Source organism: Homarus americanus, unplaced genomic scaffold (genome assembly GCF_018991925.1).
Source record: "Homarus americanus isolate GMGI-L3 unplaced genomic scaffold, GMGI_Hamer_2.0 scaffold50165, whole genome shotgun sequence".
In the NCBI taxonomy this organism is placed as follows: domain Eukaryota; kingdom Metazoa; phylum Arthropoda; class Malacostraca; order Decapoda; family Nephropidae; genus Homarus; species Homarus americanus.
The window spans coordinates 1078725-1097500 of record NW_024748747.1 but is presented as its reverse complement, the minus strand read 5'-3'; the positions used below and the strand labels follow the sequence as shown (position 1 = coordinate 1097500).

The 18776-nt window shown below is 37.7% G+C and overlaps 1 protein-coding gene across 5 annotated transcripts in view; it reads left to right on the top strand.

The window, feature by feature from the left end:
* LOC121880409 (excitatory amino acid transporter-like) overlaps positions 1-18776 on the top strand; it is a 119701-nt gene that overhangs the window by 89890 nt on the left and 11035 nt on the right. For all 5 annotated transcript variants that reach the window (XM_042387598.1, XM_042387601.1, XM_042387599.1 and 2 more), the window contains 4 exons: positions 1299-1456; positions 1685-1918; positions 18043-18237; positions 18591-18725. In XM_042387598.1, coding sequence (XP_042243532.1) covers positions 1299-1456; positions 1685-1918; positions 18043-18237; positions 18591-18725 — 722 coding nt within the window. The remainder of the gene's footprint in view (positions 1-1298; positions 1457-1684; positions 1919-18042; positions 18238-18590; positions 18726-18776) is intronic.

Here is an 18776-nt window from a genome sequence, read left to right as displayed (position 1 = left end):
AACCCACACACTCCACACAAACTACACACTCTCCCCACTCACACAACCCACACACTCCAACCCACACTCACACACAACCACACACTCACACGCAACCACACACTCACATAACCACACACACATGCCTCCCTGTCCCACACTCCAACCACACACTCACACAACCACACACTCACCATAACCACACACTCCCACACACAACCACACTCACACACCCACACTCACACACAGCACACACTCACACACTCCTCACACACACAACCACACTCACACATTCAAACTCACATACAACCACACACTCCCCAACCACACACTCCACGTACAACCATACACACACACACACACACACACACACACATACACACACACACACACACACACACACACACATACACACAACCACAAACTCACACACAACCACACACTCCACGCACAACCACACAGACACACACACACACACACACACACACACACACACACACACACACACACACACACACACACAACTAACTACCCATAAACCCCTAGATTAATGGTATGTTCTTTAAGTCAAGTTTTAGGGGATGATTTAAACCCAATGTTTCAATAATGCCTAAATTATGGTCATAGTTTAAACAGGAAAGGTTAGATTAAGCCTAAATAAAGACAATATTAACACTGTAAACATTAAACTCAGGTGTTGTAAGTGGATAATATTCATTTATAAAAGATGATGCTTGGAGAACTTTGATCTTAAGATGTCAGATTAAATTGTCTGCCCATTGCCCAAGAAAAAGAAAAATAAGGCGGGGTAATGGTTATGCTCCATCGATGGTGTTTTACCTGATTCTCTCTCAACCTCCTTGACCTTCACCCTCGTCTGAATTTCCCTAGTTGACCTATTAGCAAACTGACCTGTCTCATATTTGTGTCTTCTTCTTGACCTAATACAGTAATCACTTATCCATTGTTTCGTAAGTACTAAATTGATCTTTTGTAACCTAAATACTCCTTTCCTGATACAACTCTCTCTCTCTCTCTCTCTCTCTCTCTCTCTCTCTCTCTCTCTCTCTCTCTCTCTCTCTCTCTCTCTCTCTCTCTCTCTCTCTCTCTCTCTCTCTCTCTCTCTCTCTCTCTCTCTCTCTCTCTCTCTCTCTCTCTCTCTCTCTCTCTCTCTCTCTCTCTCTCTCTCTCTCTCTCTCTCTCTCTCTCTCTCTCTCTCTCTCTCTCTCTCTCTCTCTCTCTCTCTCTCTCTCTCTCTCTCTCTCTCTCTCTCTCTCTCCTGTCTTCCACCTGAGCTGACCTGAGATGACCTGTCACAGGTGAAATACCGGGCGGGGACCAACACGCTGGGCATCATCGCGTTCTGTCTGGTGTTCGGCACGTTGCTGGGCTCACTGGGTAAGAAGGGCGCTGTGGTGGCCGATTTCTTCTCCATCATCGATACAGTCATCCTCAAGATTGTGACTGGCGTCATGTGGTGAGTGTTGTGAAGGAATACACACATGCATACATTCTCTCTCTCTCTGTTCTCTTTTCTTCTACTGTATCTATATATCTATTTGTCTCTCAATCTCTGTTTATCCCTCAATCTATTTCTCTCTCCTGTAACTCCCACACAGACTATACATCTAGTACACATTAGTATAAGTTAGTGATCACTGAGTTAAGTGTCCATTCAGAATAACTCATCTCTCATCCCCCTCAGGCTATCACCCATCGGCGTGGCAAGTGTTATCATGAGCAAGATCCTGAGTGTTGATAACCTGGGCACTGTGATGAGCAACCTGGGCCTGTTCATTGTGACAGTGGTGGTGGGAGTGTTCATCTACCAATGGATTATCCAGAACCTGCTCTACTTCTTATTCACCCATCGCAACCCTTTCACCTTCTACTTCCACCTGCTGGAGCCTTGGGTGACCTCCTTCGCAACAGCTTCCACGTGAGTGTGTGTGTGTGTGTGTGTGAGCGGACCCTAGAGTACGCTACCATCCCAACAGCAAGAAGCGCCTCGCCCACAAAGCCAGTCTCTGCATCTCCGTCATTGCCATCTGTCTATATTACCTCCTTCCTCTTCGTGCCATAACCAGATACTTGCTCCTCAGACGGCCCTGACCAAGTCCCATTTTTCGTGTATACTTAAGCAAAAGTCATTGGCTTGTTTTACTCCAATGTCAAAATAATTTAGTTTATGACAACTAAATTCATTGCATTCTCTTACATTCATAAACTTTTAAGTTCAATAATATGATCTAATGCAACTTTATCTAAGTTACAAGAAAATTCGATATGTACATTCACACCCCTGTGATTAATTTGTTGTGAATCTGTGAAACTGAAGGCCATTAAGAAGCCAACTTCAAGAGACTGGTTTGTAGGCCCGGCGTGCCCATCTGTCACTCCTGGTGCGAGTTCTGACCTAACCTCACCTTACCTACCTTAAAAATCTTTGCACTTGACATGATCCGACCTCCTTCACCTCTGGCTGACTCACCTGACCTGACCTAACCTACCAAGCCTTTGTCATTAACTGAAGTTACCTAATTTCCATCAACTCGAGCCTTACACACATGGACTGTCTCCTTATTTCTGGCCCAGCAGACTAGATTTAACCTCCCTTAATTTTCTTCCTATACACTTGACGGTCTCTAGCCCTATACAGTATAAGTGACTGTTACCTGATCACTCCCTTACTATTATTCAGTTAAGGAACCACTCAGAGGTGCCTCAACCAGTAAGTCCAAGATATTTTTCTTACAAGACGAAGTGGCAGACCTTCCATGACCTATAAGAGCCATACATTACAAAGTTGACTGAATTTCCTTTCTTATCATATACCCACTTAGTTGATTTCAATGTAATTTCTATTAATATTTACCAATGAGTATCAACACGTTAACAAGATCCCCTTACAATACATTTTAAGTAAAGTAATCATAATTACTGTACTCCCTACTTTCTCAATTGTAGACATTTAATGTGCCCAATCATCCTCCTTTTTCTTTCTTTAAAAAGCTTAATCCTTGATACCTTCTATTGGAGAATGTTGTTATTTCATACCTAATTGATTTTTCAGTTTGATAGATCCTGTATTTCATATTTCCAAATTAAATAAATCCAAGGTATAATGTGTCATCAGATATCCAGGAAAAAGCTATTGTGCTCAGCATGCCTCAGACCAGGATCCCTTTTGAAACTTAAGAGAGCATTTGGTGTTTGATGTTTAGCTTATCCTGATATCCCATAAAAGGACAGTAAACATTTCATTAGACCACACTAAGAAAGGGTCTTCTTGTTCTCTCTGACACACACACACCAAGTGACAGTGAATTCCCTACCTGATTCTCACTCGTCCTGTTGACTTTCTTATTTTATGTCCACTTCTGTGTACCCATACATGCTCAGACTTTCACATACACTGTAGATGCCCACTTTGTGTTCCTGGTGATAAAGAAATCATCTTAAAACCTTCTCTGTATATAACCTGTCATACATCCTCACTTAAGATGCCTACTGTACTTCCATGTTCCTGAAGGTATCTTGACTCCCCTTATACATCTTGAATATCCACTTTCTTGGTTTAGTTGATGTCCTGACTCTAAACATCATCTTTAGTTTCCTGGTGATATCCAAACTCAAACAGTTTAGGCATCCACTATCATGTTCCAACACATCTACACTTTAAATGACCACATCCATGATCCTGACTCACTTTAGACATCCACTTCCATTTTCCTGTAGATTCCTTAAACCTCGAGCTTCTGGACTCGCACAGGAGACACAGGTACCAGCGTCCTATTGACAGTGCTGGTGACAATCCAGTAGTTAGTTGTTCAGTGACTGGGAGATCAGCATGTCCAGTCAGCTCTCCCTTGGCTGCATGGCTCCTAGCAGCAACTGCCTGTGTCTCACATCATCCTTGTCCTCTGTATTCCCTGACGTCACCCTTGTCCAATATGCTTCTACAAGTCACCCTTATCCTATATGCTCCTACAAGTCACCCTTATCAATATGCTCCTACAAGTCACCCTTATCCTATATGCTTGTACAAGTCATCTTTGTCCTATGTGCTCCTTTAAGTCACCCTTGTTCTAAATGCTCTCTCACATCACCTGAATCCTCTGTGCTTTCATATCTCCTTCCCTCTTCTTTGTCATGAAAGACAAACAAGTTGACTAAATTGCCCATTCCCTTTTGGATATTTTTATTTTTGTGCCAAATTATTTTTATAATCTGCTTACCCACTGCCCCTTTCTTAGTCTTCTGGTTTCCCTTTTCTTCCTGACTCTCCCCTTTTGAACTCTTGTAATCTTTGTTTTTTCTAATCTCTTTGGCTGTGTTGTGTTGTTTAACTGGCATCTTGACCACCAGTAGTCATGTACAGTCAACCAAAGATGCATCAACTCCACCCCGGCTCTTGTACTCGCAGTTTTACCTGGCAATACTTGGTAAAATAAGGCTGTGTGTAATGGAGATTGTGATAGGTGGATCTTTTCTCAACTGTATCACTGTCAAGATAAATATTGAACAATCCAAAGATAGCATTTTTATAATAATCAACTATTCATTGTTATGTAAGATCATGAGAAGTTTCCAAATGTTCATATATTTGCTTAATTAATTAAGAATATTTGATGTAAATCTTGTGGCAGCCCTGGCTGTAGTTGAGTTACCACTTCATTAATATAATTTTTATATTATTTAAGCAAATACAGTATATGAACATTTGGTAAATTGTCATGATCTTAAATAACGATGAATACTCTGTAGTTTATTATTATAAAATGCTACCTTTGGATTGTTTAATATTTATCCTGACAGTGATACAGCCAAAATTAGATCCACCAATCACACTTCCCATTACATACAGCCATACATCACCAAGTATTCCAGGTAAAATTGTGAGTACAGGTACAAGAGCCAGGGTGGAGTTGATGCACCTTTGGTTGACTGTACAAGGGTGCAGCACCCTGGCTTAATACAGGTGATAAGACCCTTAATATATATCACTGTTGGGTTTTTAATGAGATCCAAACCCGAGTTCCACCTCCTCATACACTTAGGAATGTCTTACTCTAGCACGATGCTTGACCACACTTAATCGTAGATAAATAAATGACTGTTCTTCTAATTGTGAACACTGACCCCAAATTTCTTGGAACCGAGATACAGTATTTCCGAGTGGTAATACAACTTATCAATGATTGTCAGTTAAAGTATAACAATGCTAACAGATAATTTTGTTTTGCCTATAACAGAAGTTGGTTTATTTACCTTATTTACCTAATGGCCACCCACTAGAGGTGGCCATGCCGATGGAAGGAGGCCAGTGGCCTGTGTGGGATCCTTCCATTGTTCTTGATAATTTTCTCAAGGACAATTTTGAAGCCCAATACTGTTCTTGATTCCACAGCTTGGGCTGGTAGACCAGCCTCTGTGTGAAAAAGTATTTCCTTATATTCGTTCTACATAACTTGGCGAGCTGGTAGTTATGTCCTCTCGTGTTGGTGGTGCCTGACATCACAAAAAAATGTCCCGGGTTCACATCCATCCCTTTCAGGATTTTGAATGGTTCAATGAGATCTGCCCTATTGTGCCTTGTCTGAAGGATTTTTAATCCTAAGGCCTTCATAGTTCTGGAATCCTCTTATTTGCTCTGTGTTGCACCTTTTCTAGGGATGTTAGATCTTTCTGGAGGTAGGGTATCAAAGCTGGTTGCGATGTTCTTGCCCAAGCCAGGTCATATATATAATATACATATATATAATATATATATATATATATATATATATATATATATATATATATATATATATATATATATATATATATATATATATATATATATATATATATATATATATATATATATATATATACTGTACCTGTATAGATATACACACACCCTTTATATAAATTTTTAGTGCCATATACTGTACTAGAGAAGGCAGTTTTTGCATGACTGAGTTACCTATACAGTACTATACACAAATGACAGCTGTAAACCATAACCAATACAAACTTAAAAACCAAAATAATGTTCTGTATTTTCAAATTAAATGACAGAGAGCACTTCTAATCACTCATGATAAAATGTAGAAAATGCTGTTATTTATTAAACCTACTCTGCTACACAGCCAAGTAGATTGGTAGTACAAGCACTATCAGTATATACAGATAAAACTGTGACCGAAAGTCAAGAGCTGTAGGAGCATATTAAGTGTTCACACATCTACCTCCTCTTAACTTGTGCCAAAATTACTCATAAAATAACATGAAGGTCGACACTTCCTTCAAGGTAAACTACTTGATAAAAAAAAAATCAAGATTTAGTATTTAACAGTCATTTTAAGTAGACTACCCTCAGTCTAGACATTCTACTGGAAGTTGTCATGTAAACAAAGTATTTTTTCCTAGGCATTCCGTAGTGGTACATGACTAGCCATACCTACACTGTATGGTATATAACTAGCCATACCTCCTCAGTATGGCCTACAGTTGGCAATATCTAGTCTTGTATTCCATTCTCCTATGTGACAGACTCCCTCCTGTGCTTCAAATTTGTATTTAAGGAATTCTTGAGTTTTAAAACTCATACAAAGAACTCAGATGTACAGTATATCTTTTGACCTTGTTAGACTTGTCATTGTTGACATACACAGGTGTGTAAGCATCTGTACACACCTGGGCATGTGTGCACTTGCATACCAGACATTGTTACTCATATGAAGTATTTGTCCCCTTCCAAAGGGACAATGTACTTTTCAAACAAGCCCTGCTAGTTTTTAATGAATTTATCTGATTTGGTTGTATGGTGTACAACAGTACAGTACAGTATTTGTATTTTTTCTATGTCTTAATTTAATATTATTAAGTAAAAGCTGTTGTATGTAGTGGATGTTGAGGCAAATGTATTTTGGTGTTGTCAAGTCTACTGGTGGTAGAGAGGGATTGCTGTGATTTTAAGATTATTTTAGGCACACTAAAGGATTTTTCTAGATAGGCCGAGATAGATTTTTAAAGTACTGTACGAGTAGGATCATGTCTACTCTAATACACTGTAGGTTTTTGTTGTCTCTTCAAAAATGTATGTCCTTCTAAGCAATCCATGATAGTTTCCAGGCAAAGGATTGTCATCCCTTGGAAGGTTCATGGTCATCTCTGAGTTAGAGCATCGTCTTCTGATGGAAAAGTCATTGCCAGTTCTATGCTAAATCATGGTCATCTCTTTCCAAATATATTTTAAGGAGGGCTATAGTTGTCTCGAGGCAAGGTTAAATAAAATTCTAAACAAAACCACGGTTTCATGATGGTAGTGGGAACTTTCAAAGTGAAGTAATCAATGATTTACAATAAATGCAGTACTATACTGTATGTTCATTTCTTTCTTGCTACAGTACTGTACAGTACTTCAAACCACAGCATGGGTGACTTAACAGATGTTGATGAATTTGGGCAGATATTAATGAATCAATACATATGTTAAATGGCCTTGTACAGATGTTTAGTAAATTTGACTGATAATAGTTGTTATTTTGTGATATGAATACTGCACTGTAATTAGATACCCTTGTGAGGTCTGGAGCACACAAAATTTTGGGCAAGTTTATGACATGTTAGGTTCATTATTGATAAGGTTTGGACAGCTGATGATTTGGTAAAGAGACTTCGATAATTATAGACAAATAGGAATAAGGAGTCAGGAACCCCAAGTGCCAATCACTTTTGCAGGCCTCTGATATCCCAGGTGGCCAGGTGAAGCTGGCTCTGCCTGCCTGTGTAGCATGAACCTCCCCCACCACAGCCTTGGCATGTTCTTTCTTGCATGTTCTCTCTACTTTAATACTTTCCCAGACTGGAGAAAAGCTGTGAATGATATGCTTATTTGATGAGTCGAATGTATTAATTCTATTGCTCTATTGCTATTAATGTATATTTTTTTCTGCATTACGTAAGTGCTAGCAACAAAAGCAATGAAGCATCAACCTTGCCATTATACTGTTTGGTGCCACATTCAAGTGTTGTTCATGTGGTGTGGATCAGATATTGACCTCCTGCAATGTTCAATTCAGGATTTTAAAAACTGATTACAGAAAAGCTGTAGTACAGTATTGCCCTTGGTGTACATTGTAGTACATTATATATATATATATATATATATATATATATATATATATATATATATATATATATATATATATATATATATATATATATATATATATATATATATATATATATATATATATATATATACATACATACATCACTTTACGCGGTTAATGTAACCCACAGGGTACCGCGGAAAGTGAGAAACGCGTAAAGTGAATAACATAACATATGGGATTAAATGAAATAGAGACCAGCTGACCCCCAAACTCCACTTTTTCCAACACAATACCTATGTTCTAGTAAAAATAACATCTTAATTTTATGATGGTACATGCACACAATTAATACTTAAGAGAAATAGAGAAATACAGTCGCCAAGTTAATGTCCATTCAAATAATGGACACGACTCCCTCCCCCTCTTCTCACACTACACTGCTGGTTCTTCCCTCTGAGAAATTTTGGGGGGAAAACCAGGTACATATAGTAATAAATAATACCTCAAACTAAAGTTAGGATAATATAATTGACATTGCTGGATTCCTTGTAAGACCAGGAATATTTTGAATATAAATGTCATATATTTTTCACAAAAGATAACATATTTACTCAGATTAAACATTTTATCTAAAATTTGTATGTCTAATGCAAAATATATGATGTTTATATTCAAAATGATCATCAAATTGTAAGAATTCCAGCAATGTAAATTATATTCTGGCCGGATAATTTGTATGAATTTTATGAGCTAAATAAAAAAATTATACTTCACCGTGTAAAGGGGTACACCCACCGCGGAATGTGAGCATCCTGGGTTCTGGCAGGGCACCGCGTAAACGTGGAAACGCGGAATGTGGGACCGCGTAAAGTGAGGGTTGACTGTATATATATATATATATATATATATATATATATATATATATATATATATATATATATATATATATATATATATATATATATATATATATATATATATATATATATATATATATATATATATATATATATATATATATATATATATATATATATATATATATATATATATATATATATATATATTAAAATCTCACTAAACTGAATATTTTCTGGAGCTTTATTCAGCAGCCATCAAAAAATAAACCCAAGACATAAGAACATAGGAAAATGGAAAAAAGGAAAGTGCTTAAAGATAGATAAAGGTGCCATTAAAGAAATGAAGTACTGTACAATAAACCTATTTTCCTGTACTTTAATTTATGCATTTAAGTATTTTTATATCCAGTGAAACTGTGTTAAAGCAAATATAATGATATGATGAGTGAGTGACTATATGAAGGAGTTAATGTTTGGTGGTTGTGAGGGAGAGAGTGGTGGGCATTTGGAAGCATGGAAACCAAAGTGACCTCCTCAGACTCTGACAGTAAATGTTTGATCTTTCACAACAAGTACATTAACTCATAAATACCCAACACATGAAATGTATGGCAGTGTTGTACATAATCTAGGTTTAGTGAGTGAGTGAGTGGTAGGTATATCAAAGATGTACATTAGTAGTTGATCAGTAGTGGTGAACAAACATGTGGCTGTACACATGGAATCATGTCTGATTGGCACTATGATACTACCTGAGGGTGTATTTAAGACAAAATACAATTTGTAGTAGTGCAAATTTTTCACAATCTTGAACAGGTGTCTGTCCCATGTACAGTAGCTCCCATAGGTTAGGTTATACAGGTTGCATGAAGGTAAATACAGCCTTGATAATATTGTACATGTACAATCATTTGTAATGAAGATAATCCATTCCTTATTTGGCTCATCTGTACACTTTTGGAAAACTTGAAACAAATTTTAAATGTTCCAATTTATCACAAAATTAGTCCAGTCTGCTGAGTCACTTCATACTAATGCCACACATTAGTATAATATTGTGGATTACATCAGACTACCACTTCACCCATTACACATTGGTCTCAGTGTAAATAAATTACCATAGTTCACTCTCTGGCAGGTTGTTCCAAGAGTTCACAATTCTCACTCCCATAAAGTTTGCCCTTGTATAATACAGTACGTATTTAGATTTTGTTACTTTATTTGTTTGTCATGTTAATGGCTGTAGATGGTTTTATTTTGTAACTTAGAAACACTTCCCAGAAATTCAGGAAATTCACACCTGGGCCAACTTTCTCCCTGATTATTCCTGATTATCAAGGTTTCATTACAAAAGAGATCACAAAGAAAGAATGTAGAAAAAAGATAAATAAGAGAAAGTAAAGAAATAAGATTGGAAGATAAATACCTGAAGTACAAGGGGTTGTCCTCAACATGAAGACTTGTTCAGCTAACCTGAGTTACTGCTATAATCAGCCATATCCACTAGTATTACAAATGTTTGAGCTGGGTCATGTATGTCAATGCACTAGCTGGCTCCAGACTGTAATGTCTAATATTTAAAAGTTAAGAGTCCCAAGCCTGGCTCTAATTAAAACCTTCTTGATTTGACTGTCCTAGCATGCCCTTAAATGACTGCTGCTTCAACTGTTTTTTAGCTTTATGTCACATCATAAATGGTCACTCGTTCATCCTTATATTCTTCCATTGAGGTGTTTGATGGGTGCTTTCATCTCAACTTTATTTGTTACCGGGTATTTCAATTTTGATTTCATTTAGAATCTCAATACTGTATAGGTAATCCTTGACATGCTGATGAAGGATCTGAAGGCAAAAAGATGGAATTTTGATGCCGTAATTATTTTATTCATTTTTCAACCCTAATTTCTCGCCTCCTCTACTTTCGTAATGCTGATTTTGGTGGTTTCTTTTTATTCTGGATGCACCACCTGTCCGGAAAATCCGATTGTTCGAATTTTCCTGCGATTAATAAATGATATGAGAAACACCAAAAATACAGTACGTACTAATGTAGTGATAAACAAATTACTGTATATAAACCATGCCTTTACCTATGATAATACAATAAGAAACATTGTATCATTACTAGAGTGAATGAAATAATATTCTCACAAACAACAATTGTCAACTCTATTCATGTTTCCCACCTCTTCGGCTCCTGTGTCCAAGAAACTGACGGGTCAAGCAGCTCCCACAGGCCTAAAATGGTCTTTGCTCTGGTTTGGGAATGTTTCTTAGGGAAACTTCTAGGAGGCTTCTTAGCCCAGAACCCCCAAATCTTTTGTCCGGATCTTTGGAATTCCGGATTTCCGGGGTACGGATATTCAAGGGTTTACTGAACTAAAGTACCTGTAGTTGAATGCCCTAATTTCCAATTCCAAGAGAAAAGTGGTTTTTTGCATATCATTTTGGGCCTTTTTTTTTTTTAATCTTGTTAATGTACTGTATAGGTACAGTACTCCTTGACACATTGATGAAAGATCTGGTGTCAAAAAAGTAGTTATTTTGGTAATTACATATCCTAATGACTTGAAACTTTTCATTAATTTTGCAAACCTAATTACCTGCCTCCTGTAATTTTTCAGTAATGATTTATGGTGATTATAAGTTATAACGTGTAGACATACTAAATCAAGATAGTTAAACACTTTGTACAGTATTTCAATTCCAAGACTAAAAGTGGCATAGAAAAAAAAGATGAGGAAAATTGCTGTATAATACAAAGAAGGTGATGAATTCTTTCAGTATTAACCACATTTTTCCATCCCTTTGCTCACCAAAGGCTTAGCTGGCGTTTCAGACGGTTATACTGTTGTTTCATGCACTCAAGATGCAAAAATTTATAGTTAAATAACACTGAAGTTTGCATCTCAATGGCAGGATGCAAAAGGTCTTGGAAGAGATATGCAAGTGATAGCAAAAGTAGAGAATATGTCAGTCACAGTAGGATTTGGTGTCACTGGGAAGTCATAGTGTCCAGACAATCAGTGACAATTACTCTCTACCCCCCAGGCCATGAATAACCTTTCACCAGCATCAAAGCACAAGAAAATCCACATTAACCACAATGCATTTCTACTATCAGTGTGGTAGATCAGATTTTTTTGTGAGTAACCAGAAATGAGGGAACATCTAAAAAAATTGGAGTTCCTTCCTAAATTCAGTTACAGTATTAAAGGTTTCCAGATAAAAGAAATCAGATTTAGGGAAACTTCACTGTGTGTGTATACATACATGCACAAGCACACATACGCATTGTATGAGGCAGTCAAAAAGTTTTGTAAACTGGGTATATAATAAAAAGGCAGAGCCACAACTCCTATTTCAGTTTTCAATAGAGATTCCCTTGGCTAAAATACCTTTATTCCACTTGTTCTTTAAACTCACTGTACAACTCTTATCAAAGTTTCCCAACGGGTCCTCAAATAGTACCTCAGTAGCCTCCTTCAGTTCCCCATCATGAAGATGGTGAGACTTCAGGGTTCAAAACAGATAGTACAGTACTGTAGTTGTTTGGGACCAGATCTGGGCTTTAAGGAGGGTTGGTTGAGTTGCTCGAAATCCCAGTTTTGTATATACGGTATTGGGATTTGTTGACTGGCACATTGTTGTGGAGTAAGAATGCACATTAAATCAACATTCCCCACAGTTTCATGTGGATGACATGCAGTGTTTGCATTAGGCAAGTGTAATAATCAATAGTTATCTTTGTTTTACATGGCAAGCAGTGAGCAGAATGCCTTTGATATCCCAGAAATTTTAGGCCATGGTCTTGCCAGTAGAGAGTTGAAATTTGAACCTCTCGGGGTTAGAGAATTCAGGTACTTCCATTGTATGGATTTCATCTTTGGCTCAGGTCTCATCATCCATCACCAAATGGAGAAAAGTTAGCAAGATTAGTATAGTTGAAGGCCCTCACCACTTGAGGCTATCCACTGGTGACATCCTTTAGCACTGAGGTGTCAGGGAACTTATCTTACAAAAATCTTAGACATCCCAAACTGTTTCTGGATGATGATAATGACACCTGCATATACATTACCAGTGTCAGTGCTTATTCCATTGACTGTGATATGCCAGTCTGCCATAATCAAGCTCTTGACTCCCGCTACAGTTGCCCATTAGTGACATACAAAAGCAGCCCTGACCAGGGGTGTCTTTAAGGTTTTCACTCCCACATTTGAACTTCTTGGCCACTTTTTACGGTGGTAAATGAGAGAGCACCTGTGCCTTACACTATCACCTTATGTTGATGCAACTCCTTTGCTGGGAAACTTTGGTTAAAAATTGTATAACACTGATGTTTGATTTTACCAGAATTTGTAATTATCTCAAACTTCATAATTTAAACACTCACTCTGAAACAATAAATAGTATGTTATTAGTCAAATTAACTGGAACAAATACATAAGCATTCAACTTTACTAAAATTTTAGATCCTTGCTATATTGTTTATTGCTGCATTGTAAAACTTTTTGACTGCTTATACAGTATATAAATATAAATATATATATAAATATATATATATATATATATATATATATATATATATATATATATATATATATATATATATATATATATATATATATATATATATATATATATATATATATATATATATATATATATATTATATACACACACATATATATACAGTAATACCCCGATTTACGATTTGATTTATGATTTACGCGGTCACTTGAACCTGCGGAGTAGCGCGTAAAACGAGAAACGTGTAAATGGAATAACAGAACATATGGGATTAATTGAAATAGAGACTGGGCCGACTTCCAAACTCCACTTTTTTCAACACAATACCTACATTGTAGTAAAAATAACATCTTAATTTTATGGTGGTATGCACATACAATTAATATTTAAGAGAAATACAGTCGCCAGGTTAATGTCCATTCAAATAATGGACTTAACTCCCGCCCCCCCTCTCTTCCCACGCTCGCTGGCTCCTCCTTCTCTGAGAAATGTTTGGGTGAAAATACTAGATTTTAAGGTATATAGTAATAAATAATACCTCAGGCTAAAGTTAGGGTAATATAATTGACATTGCTGGACTCCTTGCAAGACCAGGAATATTTTGAATATAAATGTCATATATTTTGCACAAAAGATAAAATTTTGGCTCTGTAATCAACATTCTTACTTTAGATCTAAAATTTGTACGTCTAATGCAAATTCCACGATGTTTATATTGAAAATAATCACAATCTTACAAGAATTCCAGCAATGTAAATTATATTCTGGCCGGGTAATTTGTATGACTTTTATGAGCTAAAACAAATATCTTCAGTAAATAAACTAATTATACTTGACCCAGACACTATCCATCAATCAAAATACCCCACCTCCGCTCCCCCCCTCTTCCCATGCTCGCTGGGTCCCTCCCTCCCCCACACCTTCCTTTCCTACCAGAGAAATGTTTGGGTGAAATCATTAGGCTTCCATTTTTAGTAATAAATAATACCTCAGACTAAAGTTAGGATAATATAATTGACATTGCTGGATTCCTTGCAAGACCAGGAATATTTTGAATATAAATGTCATATATTTTGCACAAAAGATAAAATTTTGGCTCTGTAATCAAAATTCTTACATTGGATCTAAAATTTGTATGTCTAATGCAAATTCCATGATGTTTATATCCAAAATAATCACAATCCTACAAGAATTCCAGCAATGCAAATTATATTCTGGCAATTTGTATGAATTTTATGAGCTTAAACAAATATCTTCAGTAAATAAACAAATTGTATGAGTATATTCACCGCGTAAATCGGGCATCCCGGTTCTGGCAAGGTACTGCGTAAATGACCAAACGTAAACGAGAACTGAGAACCGCGTAAACCGAGGTATTACTGTGTATATTACATATATATATATATATATATATATATATATATATATATATATATATATATATATATATATATATATATATATATATATATATATATATATATATATATATATATATATATATATATATATATATATATATATATATATATATATATATATATATATATATATATATATATATATATATATATATATATACTGCCCTAGCAAATGAATTCCATGAACTGGTAATACGTACACAAGCTATTTCATCATTAGGTCTCGTAATGATAGAAGAAACAAATAAACAGTTATAGTGGTAAAAGATCACTCAGAAGCTATATAAATAAAAGATGTCATCATTTGTCACATAATGTTACTAGCACTGACTTCAAAATTTTAGAAGCTGGAATGCGGCTGCTATAGAGGTCAACTTGAATTGCTGAATAACTGATGATTTATCAAATAATCTCAAAGATCATAAGGTATATGCCTTAAAATTCCAGTATATACCATTTCTGATGGCTGCATCTGTTTGTGTAGTGTGGTTCTGACCACAGCTTAGTCTGTGTCATTGGGAACTCATCTAGCTCTCTCTCACACTCTTCTGATCTACGCAGCGCTCAAACTTGTCCGATGCGAGATGTGTCTTTTATTGTCAACTTACGTCTTGTCTCCAGGCCGGCAGTTCCATGGCTTCGCCTAGGCCTAATTTATTTGAAATCACAGTTTTCTTCTGCTGCCGCACGCAAGGTGGCCACGGGTAGACCAGCAGTCATCACCACCAATCGCTCTCCATCTCTCCCTTGCTCTTTCTGTCATATGGAGAACACATATTGTTTAGTTGTAATCTTTCGTCCACTATTACATCATTGCCTCATAAAATATATACAGTACAGTAATCTGACTGAGATGATGGTGTGACTCAGAGAGAAGGAGTGAGTAGAACAGTCATCATGGTGTGCGGAGGCTTCTGGTGTGCCCGTGACTTTCGCCTCAACTCTTGCCTGCCTCCTCTACTATATTGCTCCCACATCTTCACTCGGGCTGCTGCATTCTCTGTATTATTACTAGATTGTTATAACTTTTACTTTTGGGGATCTCTCTTGTTGTATTCCAGATATTTTCTTTTTGTATAAATATAATAATTAAACAATAATCACGCTTGAAACGATTTAATGTAATAAAATATGTAGATAAATATGAAGGATGAACATAGCTTGTTGATATTATTGAATTTTTCTGACCATGTACAAATGAGTCTACCATTGGGTTCATCTTCCATCAGGAGGGTTGGAGAATTACTGTTGATCTCCTACCCTTGATGGTCAGGACGCGAAGGTGGGTTGCTAGGAGACCACTACTCTGCTCGTCGCCTCTCCAGTAACGGCCGCATCACCGTTTTCTTTCAGCGGGCGAGAGGGGAGACGGCAGGGGAGCCGACGAGTCCTGTCTCGACTGTGCTCTCTGTACTCACCCTCGCCACCGCCTCTCCTCTATACACGAAACCCGCGAGAATGACTTAGCACGTAATGCGAGGATGGCAGTCTAAATTTTATATTTTCACTGTAACTTACTCAGGGTGTGTAAAAAATTCAATTACATGTATTTGCGTCTTTCTATTAGCCTTGGTGCTATTTTTGTTCTTTTAACTTTATACAGTATATTATTCATTCACCTGCGCTCATTTCAAATTTTTTATGTTTTCTTCTTCATTTTGATAATGTAAAAGCCCTCTGGCTTTTCATGTCAATACAGTTGGTTTTGCTGTCCAAGTAGCTGGGGTGGGTCAGTCGGTAGTGCATGAAAGCCTCCAGAAGTTGCCAGCCGTCCAACCATATGTGCTAAGGCTCATCCTCGTTGTGTGGACTCTGTCCTAGGTTTGGTGCGTAGAGGCTCTCATTTGACACTCATCACACAGTAGTGAGTCACTTTAGAGAGCTTAACCTAGCATGATAGAGAAAAGGATACACACAAGAAAACAGGTCTCTGTACCTGGGGTAACCAGCTGATCCAGCCATGGTGACGCCAGCACCTCTGTCCTCACCAGCTGTAAAATAAACCCTACTAAATTTACCGGACAGGATTTAATGATTATATTATCAGATCATATTACTGTCTTTCAATCTACAACAAACTTTTTTCAAAATTAAATAAACGGAACTCACAATCTGGACTTTAACCACGGGCGTACCCAGATGAGAGCATTGGAAGGTTCGACTGGACAAGAGGTTGGAGCTGTGGCCTGGAATGAACCCCACGAGGAAAACCGGGACCTGCTCACCAGATTATGTGGACTAGCACAGCTGTCTAGCACTCAGAGGGTACTAGATTTTTAGTGAAGTAATGGAGGATGGTCACTTGTGATGCTGAAATCATATACAGTACAGTAAAAAAAAATGGGGAACAAGAAAGACCCCTCGAACCCCTGGCTACGCCTAGAGTGATCCATTGGCTGCAATTCTGTTTTCTTACTTTTGGTGCATGGGACTTTCATGATCATTGTTTTTGCGAGGTAACTCTTAGAATCTCAGTATGCATTATTTTGCAGTGAAATATTGATTTCATTTGCTCAAGGAAATGTAAAGTAGACACCTGTACTATGTACCTAAATTTCTTTTGACCTCGTCCTCCGGTAAATTTATAATCCTTGACCACAATTGATAGTTAGGTCTGCTGTCAGATATGCCAATCAGGTTTGTCATGTGATGTTAACGTTTTTTTTTATCCTACCTTGCAGAGTGCAAAGCTAACCTAGCACTCTAGCCACATTTGCAGGAGCGAGTCAACCAGGAGGCGGAGAGGAGTTGAGCAGTGAGTGTCAGCAGCTGGGTAAGTGGCTCCCTCTTGTGCTGAAGTCTTACAGGCCCTCACCCACCCCAGCTCCCATAACGCTATACCCACCTCACTTTCAGTCACTGTCACACATGCACAACAACCTAGTCTGTTTGTTTGTTTCAGAGATAGTGCCGGTCCCCGGCCAGTGTGGGTGAGTAACTATTGATCGGTCATGTTGGCTAACCCCTGTAATAGCGGCGCCAGCCATGCAGGGCGTATCACTGGGTTGCCGTTACTGGGTGCGGGGTTCGCCCTTCGTTCACACAGCGGAGCCGCGGGGGCGTGTGTCCTTTGGGCATCACTTCCCGTGCGCTCTGACACAACCCAACATCTTGGTGCTGTATTAACACTTCCTCCTTCCACAGGGCGGCTACGCTGCCTATCACCTTCCGCTGCATGAATGACAAGTGTGGCGTCGACCCACGAATCTCCCGCTTTGTGCTTCCCATTGGTGCCACTGTCAATATGGATGGGACGGCCTTGTTTGTATCCGTTGGTACAGTCTTCATTGCTCAGATGAATGAACTGCCCATAAGTGTGGGAGAATATGCTACCATCATGTAAGTTGAGTCTCTTTGTTTTAGACTATATCTTCTATAGATTTACAGCTGCTTGTTCCCTTGCTGAGGCATTTAAAATATGTAAAGATGATAAAACTCAGACCTGGGCACAGTGAGGAAATTTTCCCAAATAATAAAAACAAAGCATTCATCTTTTTAAAAGATGTATTCAGTACTGTTTTTTGTGTTTAATCCATCAAAGTTTTGTAAACATAGTATTAGTGACCATAAAACATTAATGATGATGATGATAAAGATAAATATGATAGATGATAAATACGTGCTTGACTTCTCTGTGTACAGAGTATTAGTATGTGTTGTAGAGTATCCAATGTGTACTATTTTATGCTCAGAGTGACTGCCACGGCTGCCAGTGTTGCTAGTGCCAGTGTACCCAGTGCCGCCCTTGTCCTCATCCTCATTGTGCTCACCTCCGTCAACCTACCAGCAGAGGATGTCTCTCTGCTTTTCGCCATTGACTGGTTGGTGTAAGTATTGCCACCTCTGTAACACTAATGCAGAAATTCTTAAGTACCCAA